Source organism: Budorcas taxicolor, chromosome 23, assembly GCF_023091745.1.
Source record: "Budorcas taxicolor isolate Tak-1 chromosome 23, Takin1.1, whole genome shotgun sequence".
NCBI lineage: Eukaryota > Metazoa > Chordata > Mammalia > Artiodactyla > Bovidae > Budorcas > Budorcas taxicolor.
In genome coordinates, this window is record NC_068932.1 from 10,562,352 (window position 1) to 10,586,357 (window position 24,006).

Sequence of the window (24,006 nt, forward strand, 5' to 3'; positions counted from 1 at the left end):
GAAAAATCAATGTACAGTATAGATGAAAAGGCCAAGATTCATAGCTGAGAGTCAAAGAAGATTATCTTCTAGGATATTTATGAGTTTTTCCAATAAAGCATGCGTGTGTATTTCAGTACCTAGATTCTAGCTCAAGCTTCTTTGATAATTTACAGGTTGTTGCTAGGAGACCTACTGGCTACAAATGTCCAGCCCAGTTTTCTGCCTTCAAAAGTTAAATACCAGGAAGAAAGTTTTTAAAATATCATGAACATAATACAACATTATGTTTTGATCTTAACAGAGGTACTGTTATTAGACAATCATACCCAGTTCAGTTCGGTTCAGTTCAGTTGCTCAGTTGTGTCCGACTCTTTGCAACCGCATGGACTGCAGCACACCAGGCCTCCCTGTCCATCGCCAATTCCCAGAGTTGACTCAAACTCATATCCGTTGAGTCAGTGATGCCATCCAGCCATCTCATCCTCTGTCGTCCCCTTCTCCTGCCCTCAATCTTTCCCAGCATCAGAGTCTTTTCAAGTGAGTCAGTTCTTCACATCAGGTGGCCAAAGTATTGGAGTTTCAGCTTCAACATCGTTCCTTCCAAAGAAATCCCAGGGCTGATCTCCTTCAGAATGGATTGGTTGGATCTCCTTGCAGTTAAAGGGACTCTCAAGAGTTTTCTCCAACACCACAGTTCAAAAGCATCAATTCTTTGGTGCTCAGCTTTCTTTATAAGCCAACTCTCACACCCATATATGAATACTGGAAAAACCATAGCCTTGACTAGACGGACCTTTGTTGGCAAAGTAACTTGTTTATAAATCTGGATTTATTTCTTTAGAAAATTGTTCAATTTTCACACAGTTTCAAAGACAACAGTTATGAATTACATGATATGGTGATTTTGCAGAACTCTGACACCAAACCAAAGGCATACTGGCAATTTGTTGGAAGTTTCACTTTTTTGTTTTTAAATCTTCAAAGTCACCTTATAACTCAGTTCAATGTGAATGGATCTTAGATAATGTAGTAAGAGACATTTAAGGGCTTCAGAATCTGTATCTACACACAACTACTTCCCTCACAAAGTATGTGCTTAAGGTACTGTGCAGAATTCAATGAATTTTCCTGGATTTTATTTTTTTGTTAGACCTTTGTTCTGTTTGGAGATGGTAAACCTTTCATTCTTAGACTGCATTTGTTACTACCCACTGTGTAGTCCATGGATAAAAATAATTAAGATGCAGTCTTGCTTTGCAAAATTCAATTATTTTTAAATGTGCTTATTTCTGTTCTGTCTCACTGACAAAGAACTTGAGACAGATATTTCAATGTTCACTATCTCTCTTCTAGAAGTTTAATCCAGACGCCACCTCATCACATAGTTCTTTCTTGTAAAGAATTATTTTATTCAAATAATTTACAATATTTTTATTTTATCAATAAAAATTACACTGACAAGGTAACTGCCCTGCATTCACAAGAGAATCATAAAAATATTTTTGAACAAACAACCTGATAGTCACATAATCACGTTGGAAATCAAGACGGCTCTAATTTGTAAACTGATAGCAAAACATCTCGAGATGTGCTGGTACACTGGCTCTTTGTAAGGGAAAAAAAAAAAGCTGACTTGAAGCGTTTGCCAATATCTGTGGTTGACAACTGATACATGATTTTGTCGAAGTTGGAATATTTACATATAAATCTCTAAACCTACACACATACATATACCATTCTGTACAAATATATATGCTTGATTCTTTGTCTTATTACTCAAAGGAGCCTCAGAGGAACAGTTTGTCTCTTGGGACAGGATACGGACGGGACATCCTCTTTATAAGAGCAGTGCAACCGAAAAGAGAAAAGAACACTGATCCTTTCCTTCAGGAGAAATTGACTTTGAAACACTAACTTTTTTTGACTGATGTGGAGAGTCCAACATCTTTAGTGTCTCTCTGAAAAGGATTGTGACCACAATGAACTCCACTGAGCAAAAGACATTAGAAATACAAAGCCCTTCAAAAATGTTACCCATGGCAACCAACCTTATCCCCATACCACGGGGGTCTCCAGCATGAGTGGTCTGCAGACCCATAGTCCAAGATTGAGACACAATCCAGGCCTAACTTCTTCATACGAGATCACAAAGATTATGATGCTTTCCTTAGCATTAATTCAATCTGGGAAAATTTTAATCTCTGTGCAATATCCAGGGAAGTCTCACCATGCTGAGAAGAAAAAGAAACTGTAGTTATCGCCAAGAAAGTCAAATGTCACTGCAAAGGCTCTAGTAACCAGTTTAGTGTGACTGACTCACAGGCTTGGCAAGGGCTTTGAATGCCACTGGGTTCTAACTTTAATGGGATAACTTGATTCCTTAATAACTTGCTATTAACAACTTCAGGGGCAATTTATTTATGTCAACACAAGGCCAACGTTAGAAGGCGATGCTGCTGGAAGGACCTCAGACCGTGGTCCACAGATCCTTACCTTATTCTTTATCATGGGGTTTGCATGGGCTTCAAGGAGCAGAGGAATGAGAGTCTGGTTCTTCATTTCACAGGCATAGTGTAGCGCAGTGCAGCCATACTGAAACGCAAAAGACCAACAATGCAATGGACCCATCGGAACCCTTACACACTGTGCATGTGGCTTCTTTAGCACACATTTTTCATATTTTGTCTTGTACAACTAAGCCAAGCCAACAGTCTGCAAACCATCCACGTGCAATTACATTTCTTGTGCTCAAAATGTCTGTTCTGCCTCGGTGTGTATATTATCAACATCCTGTAAGTCATCCATATCTTCCCTTGTTTTCTGTTCCAGACTAAACAAACTCCGCTTATAAACAGCTGATGCTGAACTATCCCAAGGTTTCTTTCTACAGTTCTGGACAATCACCACCTTGATTATGTTACCATCTTTTCTCTCAAAGAGTTCCCAAGTTTTTACAAATATCATCCTTTATGGTTCATAATCAAAACCCCTCCAGTCTGAAGAAGGTTGCTGGTGCTCAGATGTTATAACACACCTACGAGATTAGTGTTGGTCCACATAGTCATTGCCCATCCTTGCTTTGTTGTAGCTTATATTATGTATTATACAATAGCAGACCTACTAGATGGGTCTAATTTAAAACACTAGCTGACAGTCAAAGGAAATTTATAGCTGAGATATTCATGCCCAAAATTTTGTCTTTTAAAAAGCTGCCAAATAACTATGATTTTGAATAATAATATTCAAGAAGTGAAGAAATAGTATGCTTGACTGTCAAAACTAATAAAATTGACTCTGGATCTTATTCCTCAGAAATTCCTCTAAGATCATAGGAAATAATGCTGCAATTGCTTATTTTTTATTAAATGATAACATGTTAAATGAAGATCTGGATCTGAGTTTTCCATATGAAATAAATAGGATCTAATTACCTAAAAATGCAATATACTATGTTACTTAGATTTGGAAAAGGGACCTTAATATTCAGATGGTTTTTGAAAAATAGTGATGAAAGAGTGTGTCTGCATGTATGTGCTTGTGTGTATGCAGAAATGTGATTTTCTATCCAGAGATGGAGAGAGACATAGATAATGAGAAAAATGTCCTAGGGAAATTTCAGTCATAGGCAAAGTTTTAAACCTTTTTTAAGGGAAATTAAGTTTGCAATTATTATTATGAACACATTTTTAAAAATAGATACATTCTCTGTTGACTCATTTATATACATCCTTGGTGTAGCACGTTGAAAATCATCAACTACTAAGTTAGAAACTAAAAAGCTCTGGATGAAATGATCTTTCAAGACATTCCACGTGCTTTACATATTTTTAGTTATACAAATAACACTGCTGCTGCTGCTGCTAAGTCGCTACATTCGTGTCCGACTCGGTGCGACTCCATAGACGGCAGCCCATCAGGCTCCCCCGTCCCTGGGATTCTCCAGGCAAGAACACTGGAGTGGGTTGCCATTTCCTTCTCCAATGCATGAAAGTGAAGAGTGAAAGTGAAGTCGCTCAGTCACATCTGACTCTTAGTGACTCCATGGACTGCAGCCTACCAGGCTCCTCAGTCCGTGGGATTTTCCAGGCAAGAGTACTGGAGTGGGGTGCCATTGCCTTCTCCAACAAATAACACTAAATAAGCAGAATCTTGAATTAGACAAGACATCAGAAGTCAACCAATACAGTCTCTAACCGCAAATGGTTAGATAATACTTAAAGCAAAAACTATTTAAAAAAGAAAAAAAAAATTCACCTTTTGAATTTAAATAAGAAGACCAAGCAATACCTGCAACAAATCTTTTAGGTTTTTTAAACATCTTACTTAATACATTTCAAAGTTATCTAAGAAAATGATGATGCACAGTCTATCCAAATTAATCCAAAAATTCTACCCTAAATAAAAGGGAAAACACTCATTTCATAAATATATTCTCTTGGGCATTCTCCTACTATATCTCTCTTTCTCTTTCTCTCTCTCTCTCTCTCTCACACACACACACACACAGAGTGTGTTACCTCCATTTAAACAATACCAATATAACCAAAACTAAAATTACAATAATGCAAACAGGGGTGGGGACATTTTCTCTATCACAGAAAAATGGTAATAGACATGCACACACACAGATGTACACAGCATAAAATACACAGCATGGATGTACACAGCATGGATCATAAAGAAAACCTAAGAATATTGGTTTTCTTAGGATCAAATTTCAACTTGCGTGCCCTTTCAATAAAGAACTGGGAATCAAAGTTTCATTTTACTAATATAAGCAAAATTTCATGCCAGTAAACTTCTGATCCCTATATTATCATGTAAGAGAAGATGAGTACAAGGGTATGGGGCAAAAGGTGAATTCAAAATCTTATATTTAAACAGGAAGAAAATAGCTTACACTGCTTCTGTTATCGCTGTTTTTACTGTCATTTGGGTTTCTCTTTGACCTTTGCCCTTATTTTTCCTTAGTTTGCAGTTGGGGACCTTCTCACCAGTGGGTTGGGGTTTTGGCTGCAACAGCTGTTAGGATTCATTGAGCACTTACTGTGTGCCAGTCACTCTGCTCAGTGCCTCACATGAAGAGCCTTGTAAGAACTAGTGATGTCCTCATCTTACAACCCAAGAGTCAGGCAAGTTTAAAACTTGCCACAACTCGCATACGTAAAAACTGGCAAGGGATCTGTCAGTTTACACACAGGCATTGGGATCCCAGCTTAACTACTGAGAATGCAATTTTGTAATCAGAGCCTCCATTTTCATTACCTTCCCACTACTGGTGGAGCAGTTCTCTTAAAAATGTCCTGTATTCAATAAAAGTATTAATCCCGTGAGTTCAGTGGCAATCTCAAGGTTGCCTGACACAGTAAAAAGGAAGAAGAAAAAGGAGGGCAGGAGGGAGTGAGGCAAAGAAGGAGGACGGGAAGAAGAAAGGCAAGAAAGGAGGAAGGAGTAGCTAAATGTTCAAGTGTTTCACAAAATAAAAAACAAGCAACTTTATAGATGACAAGTATTGTTGCTGTTTAGTTGCTAAGTCATGTCTGACTCTTTCGAGACAAGTATACTACCCATACAGAGAAGGCGATGGCACCCCACTCCAGTACTCTTGCCTGGAAAATCCCATAGATGGAGGAGCCTGGTGGGCTACAGCCCACTGGGTCACTATGAGTTGGACACGATTGAGCGACTTCACTTCCACGTTTCACTTTCACGCATTGGAGAAGGAAATGGCAACCCACTCCGGTGTTCTTGCTTGGAGAATCCCAGGGGTGGGGGAGCCTGGTGGGCTGCCATCTCTGGGGTCACACAGAGTCAGACACGACTGAAGCGACTTAGCAGCATACTACCCATAAATACCATTTTGAATGTTATTTCAAAGTGACTAAAGATGTAAGCTTACACAGTCTGTGGCATTAACTTCGACACCAGCATTAAGCAGCTTCCGTACAAGAGCCTCATTCTGCTTCGTCTTTGACACCTGTTACAACGGCAAGCACAAGAAGAACAAGAGAGGGTTATTTACAAACATGGTCTCCATCTTATATCTGGAATATTCCCATCAATAGGCTTTATTTTAATCCCAACATCCCCCTGCATCTATGTATCATTCTTAAATTCTCCCCACTTCCCCCCTGCCCTCCCATAACAACTAGGGAAAGCCATGGTTGTCAGAGTGTAATCCTGGAATAGCAGCATCAGCATCTGGGGACCTAGAAATGCAAAATCTAGGGCGCCATGCCAGACCCACCAAATGCTACTGAGGTTGGAGTCCAGTGACCTTTCTTTCTTTTCCTCACTCAAAACCTTTCTATAACAACCCATTGTTCTGGGGACAAAAGCAAAATCTTCAGCCTGTGGCAATCCCCATATATTTGCCCTCCACTTACGGCTCAGCCATCTCAACCACACCCCCCGGCTCACCTTGCTCCAGCCGCATTGGCCTCTGTTAGTCTTTCATCCCCACAGGCTCCACTGTGCCATAGCAGAGTTGCACTGACTGTTTCTTCTGCCTAGAAGCCTCCTCTCTTTCTTCTTTGCCTGGTAAATATCTCACCCTATGCCCCTCTTCCTCCAGCAGGCTTTCTCTGACCTACCTGTCCAGGCAACATCCCTCTCCATTGACCACCTCTGTGTACCAACTACCTCATGAGAGTTTCATAAGTTTCTTTCACTGTTTGATTGAGTGACTCATTCTTCACTATCATCTAACTCTCATGAGGACAAGGACCAAACCTGTTTGGTGCATCATTGTATTGCTAATACCCAGTACCGTGTCTGGCACATAAAAGTTTTATAATTATGTGGTGAATGATTGAAAACATGAATGAAATTAACTAGGCTCCTCAGAAATCCACCTTTCCTGCCTAGTCTTCTGAGATTCTGGGGGACACTTTGAGCATCCCCCACCAGTCCACTGTGTAGGGAGCATGGCTGTCCCTATTCAAGTGGGCATGCCCTGGAGTTAATGCCCTTTATCATTTAGGAAGCTGCATCCAACTGTCTTCTCTTTGCAGTTCCCTCCCACCTCAATATCTGCCTTTCTCCTCCTGTCCTCTAAGGTAACACAGTCCTTTCTGATCCCTTCCCAGATTATTTCCTCTCATGTCATTTATTCCTTATGCATCATAAATTTACAACTTCAGTTCAGTTCAGTTGCTCAGTCATGTCCGACTCTTTGTGACCCCATGAACTGCAGCACGCCAGGCCTCCCTGTCCATCACCAACTCCCAGAGTTCACTCAAACTTTTGTCCATCGAGTCAGTGATGCCATCCAGCCATCTCATCCTCAGTCATCCCCTTCTCCTCTTGTCCTCAATCCCTCCCAGCATCAGGGTCTTTTCCAATCAGTCAACTCTTCGCATCAGGTGGCCAAAATATTGGAGTTTCAGCTTCAGCACAAAAGAACACCCAGGACTGATCTCCTTTAGGATGGACTGGTTGGATCTCCTTGCAGTCCAAGGGACTCTCAAGAGTCTTGTCCAACACCACAGTTCAAAAGCATCAATTCTTCGGCACTCAGCTTTCTTCACAGTCCAACTCTCACATCCATACGTGACCACTGGAAAAACCATAGCCTTGACTAGACAGAACTTTGTTGGCAAAGTAATGTCTCTGCTTTTCAATATGCATCAGAGGGCAGACACACTGAAACCATAATCACAGGAAACTAGCCAATCTGATCACATGGACCACAAGCTTGTCTATCTCAATGAAACTAAGCCATGCCATATGGGCCACCCAAGATGGGAGGGTCATGGTGGAGAGGTCTGACAGAATGTGGTCCACTGGAGAAGGGAATGGCAAACCACTTCAGTTTTCTTGCCTTGAGAACCCCATGAACAGTAGGAAAAGGCAAAATGATAGGACACTGAAAGAGGAACTCCTTGGGTCGGTAGGTGCCCAATATGCTGCTGGAGATCAATGGAGAAATAACTCCAGAAAGAATCAAGGGATGGAGCCAGAGAAAAAACAATACCCAGTTGTGGATGTGACTGGTGATAGAAGCAAGGTCCAAAGCTGTAAAAGAGCAATATTGCATAAGAACCTGGAATGTCAGGTCCATGAATCAAGGCAAATTGGAAGTGGTCAAACAGGAGATGGCAAGAGTGAACATCAACATTCTAGGAATCAGAGAACTAAAATGGACTGGAAAGGGTGAATTTAACTCAGATGACCATTATATCTACAACTTCAGGCCCCGTGAATTAATATAATACATGTACAATCAAAGCTGACTTATTCGCTGTAATTCATCTTTTTTGCCCAGGCTCCAGCTTTAAACATTGCACTGTTTTAGAGTGCAAGTTTGTGTGTCAACAAATTCTGAAACAGCCTAACCAATCATAGTTGAGACTTTTTCTTCATAATCTCTAAAAAGGCTTGGAAGTGAATGGCAGATTCTGCCCCCCACACACACACCAAAACTACAAATATTTGAATGCTGTAGACTAAATATACATTTTTAAGAACTTTTTGAGAGTATAAACAGATTATATGTTTGTCAGTGAATTATAGTTTTCCCGCTCTCTCATAAATCCAAGTATCAGAATCAATGTTACCATATTTAATTATAGTTCTTCAAAATTTATAACATTTAATTACTCAAGGAGATAATCACATTGCCTACTGGCAAAGTTTGTTCTGGAGCTTATGTTGACAAGAATAACTAACAGCCATAGTCTATTAGCAAGAAGGGAAGGGAGTTGGTCACTTAACTGAAATGAATTGCATATATGTTGAGTCATCTCTCAAACGTGGAACTTGCCAAAAGAGGAACCAGATGGGAAAAAGTGAATGAGTTAGTGCAAATCTGCCATTCTATTTGGGAAAAAACTCAAGCTTCATTCTCTACTCATAATAGGACTGTATTCATATACCAACTGCATCTTTCTTTATGCAAGCAGATTATTGCACTCCAAAGCTTCCTTCAGGCATGAATAAATCTACCAAGGGGAAAGGTGGGCTTCAAATTCTCTGTAAAGATCTCTTATGTTTGTCAGCTTCTGATGCAAATCTCCTGGGATCTGTTTTTTAATTCACACCAGGGTGAGTCCTAAAAGTCAGAAACTCAGAAAGATATGTACAGACTTACACTCTCCTTACAAAAAAAAAAAAGAGAGAGAGAGAGAGAGAGAAAATAAACGGTAGGAAGGAGATTTTTTAATATTTAAAATTTTTGCTTTTCCTTCAGAAGATTCGTAATCAAAATTAATTTATTTTTCCAAACAAACATTGTATAGATTATTTTATCATTGATTGATTGACCTGGGTTCCTTTCTTCTTGCTTTACTTCAGTCATAGCATTGCATATATGTTGGTAATGCCATTTATAGAATACAAACCAAGAGCTTATTTTTGTTACCATTTATTTACATCTCACCAGTGTAGCAAAACTTAATGACTCATGTTGACGAACTGTTACTCACTTATCTCATGAGTATTGTACTCACCATGAGGAAGTACCCAATAAGCAGGACAGGCATTAAGAGGATAATGAGTAGATAATCAAAGAAGGTAAATCTTTTCTTCACGGCATAATGCAAGCAGGTTCTCTGTTTCTAAAAAATTCATAAAAGGACTCTTTATTAATAAAACACTTTTTCAAAATTCAGATTTTTAAATTATAATATCAAAAAATTTAGTCTGTGATTTTTATTTTTGTGGTACCCATGGCACCCTTTTCTGAAGAGTACATCTAACAAATAAACCCCGTTTTCCATTGACCAGAATATTGAACACAGTAAGTCTAAAGGAAAAGTTGGGCCACAGAAGAAGACAGTAAATAAAATGTACATTTTACAAATTATCAAAAGATGGATTATCACACTCTGTTTGGGGGGAAAAATGCATTGAGATATAAACAAAGGACTGAATTTAGTATGAAAATCTATAGTTAGTCCTTAATCTGGGCTTTCCTGGTGGCTCAGCAATAAAGAATTCAACTGCAATGTGGGAGGTGCAGGTTTGAGACTTGGGTTTGATCCCTGAGTCGGGAAGATTCCCTGAATGAGGGCATGGCAACCCACTCAAGAATTCTTGTCTGGAGAATCCCCAAGGACAGAGAAGCCTGGCAGGCCACAGTCCATGGGATCACAAGAGTCAGACATGACTTAGCAACCAAGCTACCACCACCACCCCTCCTTAATCATCAATGGTACACACCGGAGCTTTTTGTTTGTTTGTTTTTAAGGACTCCAGTTAGGAGTCCTTACTCCTAACTCCTAGGTTAGGAGAACTTCCTGAAGGCAGTTCATAGACCTAAGAAATGAGAAAGCACCAGTTCAAATTATTAATGTATAAGAATCAATAATAGGGGAAAATGTAACAGATTAAACCTTTAAAAAACATTAAAAATATTTTTTAAATTGCAAACCAAATACCACTTCTCATAAAATCTCTACTTAAGTAGCCACTGAAGTCCTTTCCATGACCTCCATGAGCAGGCTGGCTCAGGTTCTCTGCCAAACAGAGCTAAGCTGCCTCCTCAGCCCGTTCTGGTGTTGACAAACATCTCCCTCTCTCAGCTTCCTAAACACCAAGTCTCCTGAGAGGGCATGAACCCAGACACATCTGTCTTGGCCACCCGCTCTCACCACAAGGCCACCTACCTGGTTCCTCAGCTGGGTGCTGGGGCAATCATGTCACACTCCACTAAACTCCCTATCTGTTAGATTCAGCCCAGCCGTGACTTGCTTTTAAGCCCAACAACACAAGAAACAGGAAGCACAAACAAGAAAGTCCAGCAGTGATCCATTTTCTGATAATAAATTATTACTCCAAATGTGGATTTTGACTTGGAAGGGGCCGGTGGGGCCTTATGGGCTATTTTCCGTCATTGAATGTACTTGAGTGGGTACTGGGCATCCACAATTATTACAAAGAGTGACTTTTTATGTTTACTCAGTGTCCTTTAAATGTCGGCTTTTCTGTGATGCCAGAACTGGACATTCCCATCGGGCTCTGAAAGGATGTTCACAGCATCTCCTGTCTGGTTTCAAGTAGCCTCATATTTGTCCTTTGAAAATTTCTTACTGAAATTCTTTTATTCCATAAGCAAATTATAGAATCTTCCAGAGATCAGAACATTGACATAGTAGACAAAAGTCTAACTGATGAAATAGCAGCACCAGGTCAATACTTTTTTTCCAGGAACTCTTGCCAATTACTTTTGTAATAGTGAGGAAGATGAGCAGGGAAAGAAGAAGGGCAAAGAGAAGCCTAGGGAGGAGGAGAAGGAGGAAAAGAAAGGAAGACACTCTTGGCAGACAAATGAGTGAACCATTCCTGTTTTGTTTTGCTTTTTCATAAATGCAAGGACATAATTGCCACAAAACCCACAAAATATGCCTACTCATGGAACTATGCTTTATTTTGCTTTTTAGCCTGATAACATGGCCTCAGTAAGTGTCAATCTCTCTAAAGTAAGGCCAGAAAAATTTTTGTTGATATGATGTCCACTGCTTCCACTGAGCCAAGGGGAAAGGCATTACTGTAGTCACAGCCTCACCTGGTTTTTGAGATTCACATCAGCATTTCTTCTCAGAAGGAAGGAAACAATTCTCATGTGCCCCCGCCTGCAAGCGCAGATCAAGGGGGTGTCTCCATTAAAGCTGTCTTGGATGTTGACATAGTTGCCGTCTTCCCTCACCCACCGCCACACTTGACCCAGGTCATTCTGATAGGCCGCCTGGCAGATGGGCTGAGGAGAGGAAAACAAAAGCAGGTTTTGAAATACGGGAATAATTAAACTACAGGAAAAAAAAAATCACCCGACACCTTGAAATTCAGTGTTTTGGAACAGTCGTTCTCTGCTTTGTAGATGAGATCTTGAGTCTTCATTATGCCTACTTTTAAGTCTGGGACAAGCAGAAGTACACAAGGAACCTGTTATGATTTCCTAAATTGCTTGGCACACACGCATGTTCATCCAAGACCAGAGAGTGAAAGAATGGATACAATATTACCAACTCAGTAAGGAAATCATGTGTGGGGTTCATGGATTAATGTCTGTCAGGAAAGCAGGATTTTACTTAAAATGGAACTGGCCTATGGGAGGAGTTCAGGGCAGCAGCAAGTAATGGGTTAAGGACATATGACCACCTGCTCCCTTCCCGCACACCCCACCAAGGAGCTCTGCGCAGTGGGAAAGACCTATTTCAGACAAATAATATACAAATGATGAATTATGTAATTAGTTGCAATTAGATGCTGTTTATTTTATGAAAGCATTAAAGGAACTTTGCAAAACACAATGGGAGGTTCTGAGCCTACCTAATCTTGCCTAATTTTCCCTCTTTGCTCTCCCTCTGAACTTCTCTCTTTTTTCAATTTGTTGTTGTTTAGTTGCTAAGTCGTGCCAGACTCTTTTGCAACCCCATGGACTGTAACCTGCCAAGCTCCTCTGTCCATGAGATTTCCCAGGCAAGAATACTGGGCTGGATTGCTATTTCCTTCACCAGAGGGTCTTCGCAGGGATCGAACCCACATCTCCAACACTGGCAGATGGATTCTTCATCACTGGGTCACCAGGGAAGCCCAGGTTTAATTTCCCCATCGGGGCCTCTGCCCTTACTACCCCCTCTGCAAAATAAACAAGCTAAGCAAAACACTTTTCACCTCTCTCCTCACCTGGCTAACTTCTAGCTTGTCCTTCATGTCATAAGTTATTTTCATCCAAGTCTTTCCTGACTGCAGCATTCCTTTACAGCAACTGGCATAATTATACCTCTTTTCTTATTTATAATTGTGTGTTTCACACCAGTGTGAATCAGGAGATGTTGAGGCCACAGTGAGTGTGGGGAAGCACTGAAGCTCAGGCTAGAAATTCCACTTGAATAGAAACAACGTAATTCTATTCACCACCACAGCCCCAGAAAAGAGTGCTGAATTTGATCATTAATGACCATTCAGAGGTCATGCAGTGTTGGGCAGCACTGGGGAAAGAGGAGAAAAACATTAAGTATTTTCAGATTGATTTTAATTAGACAGTATTAAAAAACACTAAAAATACCTAGCACATGAATCATACTTAGTTTATGGAAGCTATTATTATCACTTATGAGTTTCCCGGGTGACATTAGTGGTAAAGAACCCGCGTGTCACTGCAGGAGACATAAGAGACACAGGTTCGATCCCTGGGTCAAGAAGATCCCCTGGAGGAGGAAATGGCAACCCACTCCAGTATTCTTACCTGGAGAATCCCATAGACAGAGGAGCCTGGCGGACTGCAGTCCATGGAGTTGTGGAGAGTTGGACATAATTTAGTGACTAAAGCAAGTATTAATTAAATTAATCAGTAGTATCTGCGAAGAGGTAAAGAAGTAGTGTCCAGAGAGGTTGCAAGAGAAGCCAGGAAAAGATATGGCCCAAATGCAAATGAGGCAAAGCTTTTTTTAATTATAAAATTAGATTGTTATGAATGTTCAAACTACCGCACAATTGCACTCATCTCACACACTAGTAAAGTAATGCTTAAAATTCTCCAAGCCAAGCTTCAGCAATACGTGAACCGTGAACTTCCTGATGTTCAAGCTGGTTTTAGAAAAGGCAGAGGAACCAGAGATCAAATTGCCAACATCCGCTGGATCATGGAAAAAGCAAGAGAGTTCCAGAAAAAGAGCTTTCTGCTTTATTGACTATGCCAAAGCCTTTGACTGTGTGGATCACAAGAAACTGGAAAATTCTGAAAGAGATGGGAATACCAGACCGCCTGACCTGCCTCTTGAGAAAACTATATGCAGGTCAGGAAGCAACAGTTAGAACTGGACATGGAACAACAGACTGGTTCCAAATAGGAAAAGGAGTGCATCAAGGCTGTATATTGTCACCCTGCTTATTTAACTTCTATGCAGAGTACATCATGAGAAACGCTGGACTGGAAGAAACACAAGCTGGAATCCAGATTGCCAGGAGAAATATCAATAACCTCAGATATGCAGATGCCACCACCCTTATGGCAGAAAGTGAAGAGGAGCTAAAAAGCCTCTTGATGAAAGTGAAAGAGGAGAGGGAAAAAGTTGGCTTAAAGCTCAACATTCAGAAAACGAAGATCATGGCATCCGGTCCCATCACTTCATGGCAAATAGATGGGGAAACAGTGGAAACAGTGGCTGACTTTTATTTTGGGGGGCTCCAAAATCACTGCAGATGGTGTTTGCAGCCATGAAATTAAAACACGCTTACTCCTTGGAAGGAAAGTTGTGACCAACCTAGATAGCATATTCAAAAGCAGAGACATTACTTTGCCGACTAAGGTCCGTCTAGTCAAGGCTATGGTTTTTCCTGTGGTCATGTATGGATGTGAGAGTTGGACTCTGAAGAAGGCTGAGCACCAAAGAATTGATGAATTTGAACTGTGGTGTTGGAGAAGACTCTTGAGAGTCCCTTGGACTGCAAGGAGATCCAACCAGTCCATTCTGAAGGAGATCAGTCCTGGGTGTTCATTGGAAGGATGCTAAAGCTGAAACTCCAATACTTTGGCCACCTCATGCGAAGAGCTGACTCATTGGAAAAGACTGTTGCTGGGAGGGATTGCGGGCAGAAGGAGAAGGGGACGACAGAGGATGAGATGGCTGGATGGCCTCACCGACTCGATGGACATGAGTTTGCGTGAACTCCGGGAGATGGTGATGGACAGGGAGGCCTGGCGTGCTGCGATTCATGGGATCACAAAGAGTCGGAGACAACTGAGCGACTGAACTGAACTGAACTGACCGTACAGAGCCTGCCCGCAATGCAGGAGGCGTGAGTTCCGTCCCTGGGTGCGGAAGATCCCCTGGAGAAGGAAATGACAACACACTCCAGTATTCTTGCCTGGAAAATCCCACGGACGGAGGAGCCTGGCGGCTACATACAGTCAATAGGATCTCAAAGAGTCGAACACGACTGAGCGACTACACCTTCACTCTCAACTTTTATTTAGACATCACACAATGATTTGTTGGATGACTTGCACAAGCAGATGAGAAAAGTCTATGTTGTTATACATGCTATCTCCACTAGGGGGCAGCTCGGAGTCATAAAAGCACTGACAACAGACGTCTGTAATCAGAAGGAAAAAACAGTCTGTCATATTAGCTAGATTAAGCGGTTTGGAAAAACCCATTTCATTTTTTAAAAATTTAACCATATACCTGTGAAACTTTGCCTCTGATCACTACTACTCATTGGAAATGATGGTCTCCAAAACTTAAAAACAGGTGGCTCTAGAGTTAAATTTTCTGTTATTTAGTAAAGTGTCCTCCTGGCTTGGTTAGACATCCTATACGAATTGTTAATTTTTCTTTTTCTAAAATTTTTGTTGACAATATTTAAAAACGTGGAGTTTTTCATGTAGTAATCTGGCTTTCCAGATCAAACATTTTAAGAGCCCACAATTCACACAGGACACCACACAAAGCTCCCTCTGCTTGGGCTGCTCAAAATCTTCATTGAGAGTTAAATATGAGGAGGAAAGGAAAAGTGGACAGTTTTCCTGCAAGAGTTGCCCAGTGCCTTGGTGTGTTTTCTCAATCCCATTTGAGCAACATTACTTACAATATTAACCTGACCTAATTTTTCCATCATTCCTAGGCTTCTTATATCCTAGAAACACAGTTTCTGTATTTAGCAATATCTGCTTAAAAAAAAAGTTTAAAAATTTCAAGACGGAAGATAGAATTAAGAAAGTCAAGTGCATGAAAAGATTGTTGGATCTGATCATTAATAACCATTCAGAGATCAAGTTCACCACAGTCCCTGGTGGCTCAGACGGTAAAGCGTCTGTCTACAATGCAGGAGACCCAGATTCGCGATCCGTGCGTCGGGAAGATCCCCTGGAGAGGGAAATGGCCACTCCAGTACTATTGCCTGGAAATACCCATGAACAGAGAGGAGCCTGGTAGGCTACAGTCCATGGGGTCACAAAGAGTCAGACATGACTGAGTCACACACCAAACTTGCCACAAATTCCTCTCTGATCACACTCTGCGGAATTTCCCAGAAAAGAATACTGGAGTGGGTTGCAAGTTTGGTAGTGACAGCTATGAGGGAGCCAGTGGGTACCCAGAGGGGAGTAGCAGGGTCCAGCCAAAGTTCTACCCCCCTTACAGACAAGATGGTGGTTTCAAGTGGTTATAAATACGGGCACTGGAAGTAAAATTCCTAGGTTCTGATCTCAGCTCTGCCATTCAACAACTGTGCTATTTGGACAACTGAAACAATTTGTGTTCAGTTTGTTTCTTCATTTAATAATCACATCTTCTTTACTAGGTTACAAAAAGGATTAAGTGTGACTGTATAGATAAGCACATAGCTCAGATCTGACTCATAATAAACCCTCAATTAATATAAACTATACCCTTATAACTATTTTTTTTAAACATAGGAGCCAGAGAAGATGAGCAGAGATGGTTATCAGATAAATAATTACTGAAAGAGTAATGATGGGATAGAAAACAGAAGTCAAAGCATTAACCTTACTAAAGAGAATGACAATTTGGTGCCAAGGAAATTTGAACAGTTTGGTTCAAAGCAACAGAGAAAAGATAGTCAAGATACAGAGAACTTTATATTAGCTGAATTTTTTGCCAGAAAATCTGAGGTTTGACCTTCATGCTTTATGCTAACATGTTTTTATTATAAATAAATATAGACATAGTTAATAAATACCAATTATGTTTAAATAGATGGATGGGTTTATGATGTAGGGGAGCAAAATTTGACACCCCAAAATATGTCTCTTTGGCATGAGGATTAATTTAGGCTGATTATTTTTAAGAAACTGAAGACTCAGAAACTCTTTCTTTTTTACCTCCCACTTAGTTACCTGAAGAATTTAGATAAAAAGGCCTATTATGATTCTTTGCCATGTGTATGAAAGTCACTCAGCTGTATCTGACTCTTTGCAACACAATGGACTGTACAGACCACGGAATTCTCCAGGTCAGAATACTGGAGTGGGTAGCCTTTCCCTTCTCCAGGGAATCTTCCCAACACAGAGACTGAACCCAGGTCTCCCGCTTTGCAGGCAGATTCTTTACCAGCTGAGCCACAAGAAAAGCCCAAGAATACTGGAGTGGGTAGCCTGTCCCTTCTCCAGGGCATCTTCCCAACCCAGGAATCAAACCGGGGTCTCCTGCAATGTAGGTGGACTCTTTACCAACTGATGTTAGGCGTTTCTGCAAAGAAGACATATAGAGGGTCAATAGGAACAAGAAAAGATGCTCAACATAACTAATTATTGTGCCTGCTAAGTTACTTCAGTCGTGTCCAGCTCTTTGCGACCTGCTGTCCATGGGATTCTCTAGGCAAGAATACTGGAGTGGGTTGCCATTCCCTACTCCAGGGGATCTTCCTGACCCAGGGATTGAACTCAAGTCTCCTGTGTCTCCTGCATTGCAAGCAGATTCTTTACTGCTGGAAAGCCGCATCACTGGGGAAGCCCCATCACTAATTATTGGAGGAGGGGTAAACTGGGGGATTGAAATTGACATATACACACTACCATATATAAAATTGTGTTGGAGAAGGAAATGGCAACCCACTCCAGTGTTCTTGCCTGGAGAATCCCAGGGACGGGGGAGCTGGTGGGCTGCTGTCTATGGGGTCACAGAGTCAGACACGACTGAAGTGACTTAGCAGCGTATATAAAATAGATAACTAGAAAGCGCCCACTGTGTAGCGCAAGGAGCTCTACTCAATGCCCGGTAATGACCTATATGGACATAGAACCTAATGCCATTTGCAGCAATATGGAGATCATCATACTAAGGGAAATAAGTCAGAAAGAGAAAGACAAGCACCATGTGATATCACTCATTTGGGATCTAAAATGCGGCACAAATGAACCTATCTATGAGATAGCAACAGACTCAGAGACTATCGGTTGAGATCAGACTTGTGGTTGCCAGGGGGCTGAGGAGAGGCAGAGATATGGACTGGGAGTTCGGGGCTGGTAGATAAGCCAGTGGCACCCCACTCCAGTACTCTTGCCTGGAGAATCCCATGGATGGAGGAGCCTGGTGGCCTACACAGTCCATGGGGTCACTAAGAGTCGGAGTCGACTGAGCAACTTCACTTTCCCTTTTCTCTTTCATGCCCTGGAGAAGAAAATGGCACCCCACTCCAGTGTTCTTGCCTGGAGAATCCCAGGGACAGGGGAGCCTGGTGGGCTGCCGTCTACGGGGCAGAGTCGGACACGACTGAAGTGACTTAGCAGCAGCGGCAGATGTAAACTGTTACATTTAGAATGGATAAACTATATCCAGTCTCCTGGGATAAACCATAATTGAAAAAAATTTAAGAATAAGAATGTATGTATATGTAAAACTGAATCACTTTTCTATATAGCAGAGATTGGCACAACATTCTAAATCAACTATAATTTAAAAAAAAAAAAAAAGGCCCGTTCCAGAATAGAGCTATCACCAGAGGTCTCTGCAAGGAATATGGGAAAACTCAGCAAAGCCTAAAAGTCAGAGTTCACTTTCTGTCCCACTGTTTATGCAGGCCCAGCAAACATCCATCTACCAAATATCTGCTTTTTCATCTTTTTAAAGAAAAACATTCATTCTTGTTTTTCTGGCTGCACCGGGTCTTAGTTGTGGCATGAGGATCTAGTTCCCCGAGCAGAGATCAAATCTGAGCCCCCTGCATTGGGAGCATGGAGTTTTAGCCACCTGCCCACCAGGGAAGTTCTGTGCGTTTTCACCTTTACGTGAATTGCCTTCTTCCCCTTTGAAGTCTCAAATCACTACCCCGACATCCTGTTCATATTTAGCTGAAGATGGTATTTAACGTGAGGGTTTCAGCCATTTGGGCGAGCTCCTCAGTTTTCCTGGGTCTCTCCCATGTAAATACGTTATCAAACGTTCGATTGATTTTCTCCTGTGTATCTTCCTCATGCCCATCTAATTCGCAGATCAGCCAGAAGAAGAGGAAGTGTACGTGTCTGGCCTTAAAAATAGTCAGGAGCTGGGTGCTGGAAGCCCACCTCTGCCCACTGTGTATCTCACCTTTTCAGGCTTCCCTGGTGGCTTAAAGGGTAAAGAATCCACCTGCCAATACAGGAGACCCAGATTCAAGCCCTGGGTTGGGAAGATCCCTTGGAGAGGGGAATGGCAAACCCATTCCAGTATTCTTGCCTGGAGAACTCCATGGACAGAGGAGCCTGGTGGGTTACAGTCCGCGGGTTTGCATTTCTAGTGACGTGGAAGAATCTGAGCTCCCTGCACCATTAGAGATTCTCTGAAAGCGAAGTTTCTCCCACCACTGCCGTCCTCAGTATTGCTTCCCTTTAAGTGCAGAGGATCTTCCTGAACTGTCGGTCTAAAGAAAGGTGATGTGGAACTCTGCCTTGATAAGTTGCTTATTAACCATCTCCATGCTGAAGATCCACTCATTTAAAATGTTCCCTCGGGCTTCCCTGGTGGTCCAGGTGTTAAGGTCCAATGCAGGGAGCACACAGGTTTGATCCCTGGCTGGAGAACTAAGATCCTGCATGCTACACGGCATGGCAAAAAAGGTCTGTGGGGGGCGATTAAAATGTTCCCTAACAACTTCTAAGAAGGATGAGTGGCTTTTGATGCAACATGGTTCAGGTAAAGAGCCTTGTATATTAACGAAATGTCTTCCCAGAAAAGTCCAGAAAGCATTTTCCTCCTCTTCAATTCAGGAAATCTTAAGGAACAATAATGAAGGTTTAATTTTATTTGTACAATAAATCTCAAGCCTTTCCTTCTGATGACTTCTTTCTCCACATACTGTGACTTAAATTTCCCAGTAAATTCTTTCTTTCAGACAAATTTCTAAAAAGGCACAAGGTGTTTTTGTTGTTGTTGCTGTTTTTTGTCTTTAGGTCCACTATCCTTTATGTTACGTGAAGGATAGTCTCAGCAGTGGTTGGGTTATCAGGAGTAGTAGCAGTGAAGGGGAAATCAAGGCAAGGCACACATTTATCTATTTTCTATTCTTTCTCCAACAAATATCCTCTTGAGAATGTGATGATGTCTTCACTGCCAGAAAGCTAAAGAAGCATCATTACCACACTTGAGACTGAGAAGCCCTGCGATCAGTGATGGGGACCAGAAGAAGGCAAAGGCTTGCTTGAGAAGGGGCAGAGGAAGCATGGGTTCTAACTGCTAAATTTCGCACATCAGAAGCCCTGTATCTCCCCACCAGCTCAGACCTCCAAAGAAGTAAGTGCAGAGCTTTGAGGAAGAAGTAGTGTTGAGGCAGGAGATAGATGGGCCCCAGTCTGAACAGCTGGAGTTTCTTCCCTGTAGATAGATACTCCAAAATAGCTGGAGCAAGAGAGGAGCTGAGCCCTACCCAGGTCAGAGATAAAAGATCACATATTCCTCATTCTCGAAGGCAAGGAGACCTTCCAGATGACACATGTGCAGAAAGACTCCTTGAAGGTCAGAAAGGGAGGCAGCATCACCTCATAGCAAGTGATGTCAACTTCCCGGGGGCCTCTTTGCTAGAATGCATCTTGGCTAAGAGACGCATACGCACACTTAGGAGGATCCTGGCATGCACCAAATATATCAGAACCAAGCAAAGCAAGGTGAATGGCCAAAGGAAACCCAGAAGAAATGCCCCATAAAAGTAATTCAAACTACCAGGGGGACAGCACTCTCTCTCTGAGCCTGCCTGTGTGTCTTTCCATATGGACTCTTTTTCCTCCTAATAGACACTTTACTTGCTTCACAACTTTCCATCGCTACGTGGAAATTCATTTTCACACAGCTGCGGGGCCAGGGTCTTGTCATCGATCACTGGTCCCTGGTGGTCTGGTGGCCAGGATTTGATATTCTCACTGCCGTAGCCCGACATCAGTCTCTGCCAGGAGCTAGAACTCTGCTTCAAGCTGCTACAGGTCGAGACCAACAGAGATTAGTGTCACACTTCCTGCTTCCTGTACTCCGGGACTTGCTGCCAAACAATGACTGCCCAAGGGTGGGGAGGACCATGTTAAACTGACATTATTTAGAATCACTGGAACAGTGATGACAAAAAGCAAATCAATCCTGAGTCAGATTCATTAATCTTTAAATTCCAGGCTTCCCTGGTGGCAGAGTGGTGAAGAATCTGCCTGACAGTGCAGGAGATACAAGAGATGTGGGTTCAGTCCCCAGGTCAGAAAGATCCCTTGGAAAAGAAAATGGCAACCCACTCCAGTATTCTTGCCTGGAAAATCCTATGGATAGAGAAGTCTGATGGGCTACAGCCCATAGGATCACAAACGGTCAGACACAACTTGAGCACAAGAAAGCACAAATTCTGAATAGACAATAAAACTTCTTCTTGCCTGTACCTAGATGAACTGTTCTCACCAGCATGCCTTGCATACACTGCTCAGCTAGTCCAATTGACCCAACCTCCCAGGCTTCAGATTCTCCACACATGCATCCTCTGTCCAGGACACTATCTCCAAGAGTAGATTCTAAGCTTGATTCATTTTCCCCAGAGTTCAGCTCGAATGTCACTATCTCAGAGAAGCCTTTCAGGACAAATCTAATTCCATACATACACCCCTCTTAGATACTCTTTCTTTACCCTGTTGCTTCCTTGCTTCCTCTTTTCACTATAATTCTTTTTCATATAATTCTCTTTTTTTCAGTTTGTATATTCATTTCACACTGGTAGCTCCAAGAGGTCCAGATCCACTTTTATTTTATTTTTTCTCACTATGTACCAGGAACTAGCATGTGCCTGGAACGTAGTATGTGATCAATATTGTTGATTAAACAAACAGGTGACTGAATGCATGAATTAATATTTATTAGCACTTAGTTCTGGTTTCTGCTAATACATTGAAGTTATCATTTCCTCTTTGAAAAGTGATTTAGTACCTTATTATCATTTGTAAAATACTTAAAATATACAAGGAAGGAATCAAGACATCAGCTGGGTGCTCTTTGGTGCTCTTTTTAAATACATAATGCCAAAATTTTGCAAAGGGAGCAATATACAAACAAAGAAGACACAGCTTGCAAAATTAAGAGGGAGAATTTTGTTTTTCAACTGCCTTTGCTTCTCCGTTTCCCTCATCTGAAATGACACAGTGTTTCATGCTGAACTGGATCTCACCCAGCCCTCTTGCTTTATGTGTATCAAAACTGTGACCTGGAGAGGTTAAATGGTTTCCTGTAAGGGCCAAGAGTTTCTGGCACAATGGGGACTAAATTCCAGGTCTTCCGGATTTCCATTCTGATGGCCTTTCCACTCATTACATCTCTCTTTCTCTCCCCACTGAGCTCTCCTCCTCAGGGGTACCAGCTCTCCCCAAAAAGCCCTGCTCAGCTGAAATTACTTTATTTCACTGTTTATTTCAGTATGATAAGCTTTTCTTTAAACCATATGCTCTTTTTCTATGGCATCATCTTCCTATCTGAAAAATAGATTTATTTCTAAAACATTAATACTAAGAGTGTGTGTGTGTGTGTGTGTCTATAAGCACCTCTGTTTACAGGTAATTTTAACATTTAACTTTCCTGAAGTGTAAAGGGCTACATCACTTATCATATGATTCTCTAGATATTCCGCTTAGGGCCTGCTTCCCCAGCTGACAAGTATGAGAGCTTAGAGAAGATTCTACAGGTCTCCTAAGCACGAAGTCTTGAGCGCTTTAAGTTTTTATACATATTTCTGCTTTCTAATTTTTGTTTGGCAACAATCCTTTCCAGTGCAACGCTTCTCTACAGCTGAGAGTAAGATGCACCTCACTGGCACCTGGATTTAGTACCCTGTTCTTCTAACTAAGGGAAAGGGCCGTAGTGTGTCTTCGTGGGGAGCAGAGTGGTTAAGGCCAGCTTCTTTATGGAGAGTGACATGCCTGTTTAGAGAGCTTTAGGGAAAGAGTTGAGCAGGTTCACCAGCAGGTAAGCAGAATTCCCCTGCGCAGGTCTCTAGCCAGTAAGTATTCTTTAGTTGCATAACTCTGAGCAGGTTCCTGAAACTGTCTCTGCCTCATGTGTACATGCGTGCTAAGCCGCTTCAGTCATGTCCGACTCTATAACCGTGTAGACTGTAGCCCGCCAGGCTCTTCTGTCCATGGGATTCTCCAGGCAAGAATACTGGAGTGGGTTGCCATGCCCTCCTCCAGGGGATCTTCCCAACCCAGGGAAGGAACTTGAATCTCTTACATGTCCTGCATTGGCAGGCACAGCCAGGCACATAATAAGTCCAAAGTATGTGTTTGTTATTGTTGTAAATAGTGTGAACAGATATGTGTCATAAAGGTTTAAATGAATCAACCTTGTTTAAAAGTCCAGCTTGTGTAACTGGGAGTGATCACTCCACTTCTCTCACTGAGCTCTGAGCATATCCCCTACTGTAGCCATTAGGAATGACTCTGGGATGCCCCCTCATTCCCTCCTTCTATTTTTTAAAAAATTTATTGGAGTATAATTGATTCACAATGTTGTGTTAGTTTCTCCTTCTTTCTTAAAAATATATTAGAAACAACTTAAATGTCCATCAGTGAATCCATGGATAAAGAAAATGTGGTTTATCTATATCTACAGTGGAATATTATTCAGCCGTAAAAAGGAGCGAGTTTCTCTTACCACTTGTAACAGCATAGATGGAGGAGGAAATGGCAACCCACTCCAGTATGCTTGCCTGGAGAATCCCATGGACAGAGGTGTCTGGTGGGCTATAGTCCATGGGGTTGCAAAGAGTCAGACACAACTGAAGCAACTTAGCAGGGGCTCATAACAAAGATGGACCTTCAGGGTATTATACTAAGTGAAGTATGTCACACAGAAAAAGATAAATACCAGATGCTCTAACTTCTGTGCTGTGACTAGTTGCTCAGTCATGTCTGACTCTCCGCGGAATCAAATAACAGCACAGGAAAACAACAAACAAGCACACACACAAAAATGCACACGTGAATACTGAGAATAGATGGCGGTTGCCTGAGACAGAGGGAAGGAAGCGGAAGGCAGGGGAAATGGGTAAAGGAAGCCAAAAGGTGCAAACTCCTAGTTATAAAGTGAGTAAGTCATTGGGATGCAATGTAAGCTTGGTGACTATAGT

The 24,006-nt window shown here is 41.7% G+C and overlaps 1 protein-coding gene across 1 annotated transcript; it reads right to left on the reverse strand.

The window, feature by feature from the left end:
- Positions 1 to 2,135: 2,135 nt before the first annotated feature.
- ANKRD22 (ankyrin repeat domain 22) lies at positions 2,136 to 12,636 on the reverse strand. The gene is made up of 6 exons (XM_052661209.1): positions 12,610 to 12,636; positions 11,489 to 11,680; positions 9,432 to 9,539; positions 5,882 to 5,959; positions 2,476 to 2,574; positions 2,136 to 2,213 (listed from the first exon to the last, which is right to left on the reverse strand). Exons 1-6 carry the CDS (start codon positions 12,634 to 12,636, stop codon positions 2,136 to 2,138), a joined length of 582 nt encoding a protein of 193 aa, XP_052517169.1.
- Positions 12,637 to 24,006: the final 11,370 nt, after the last annotated feature.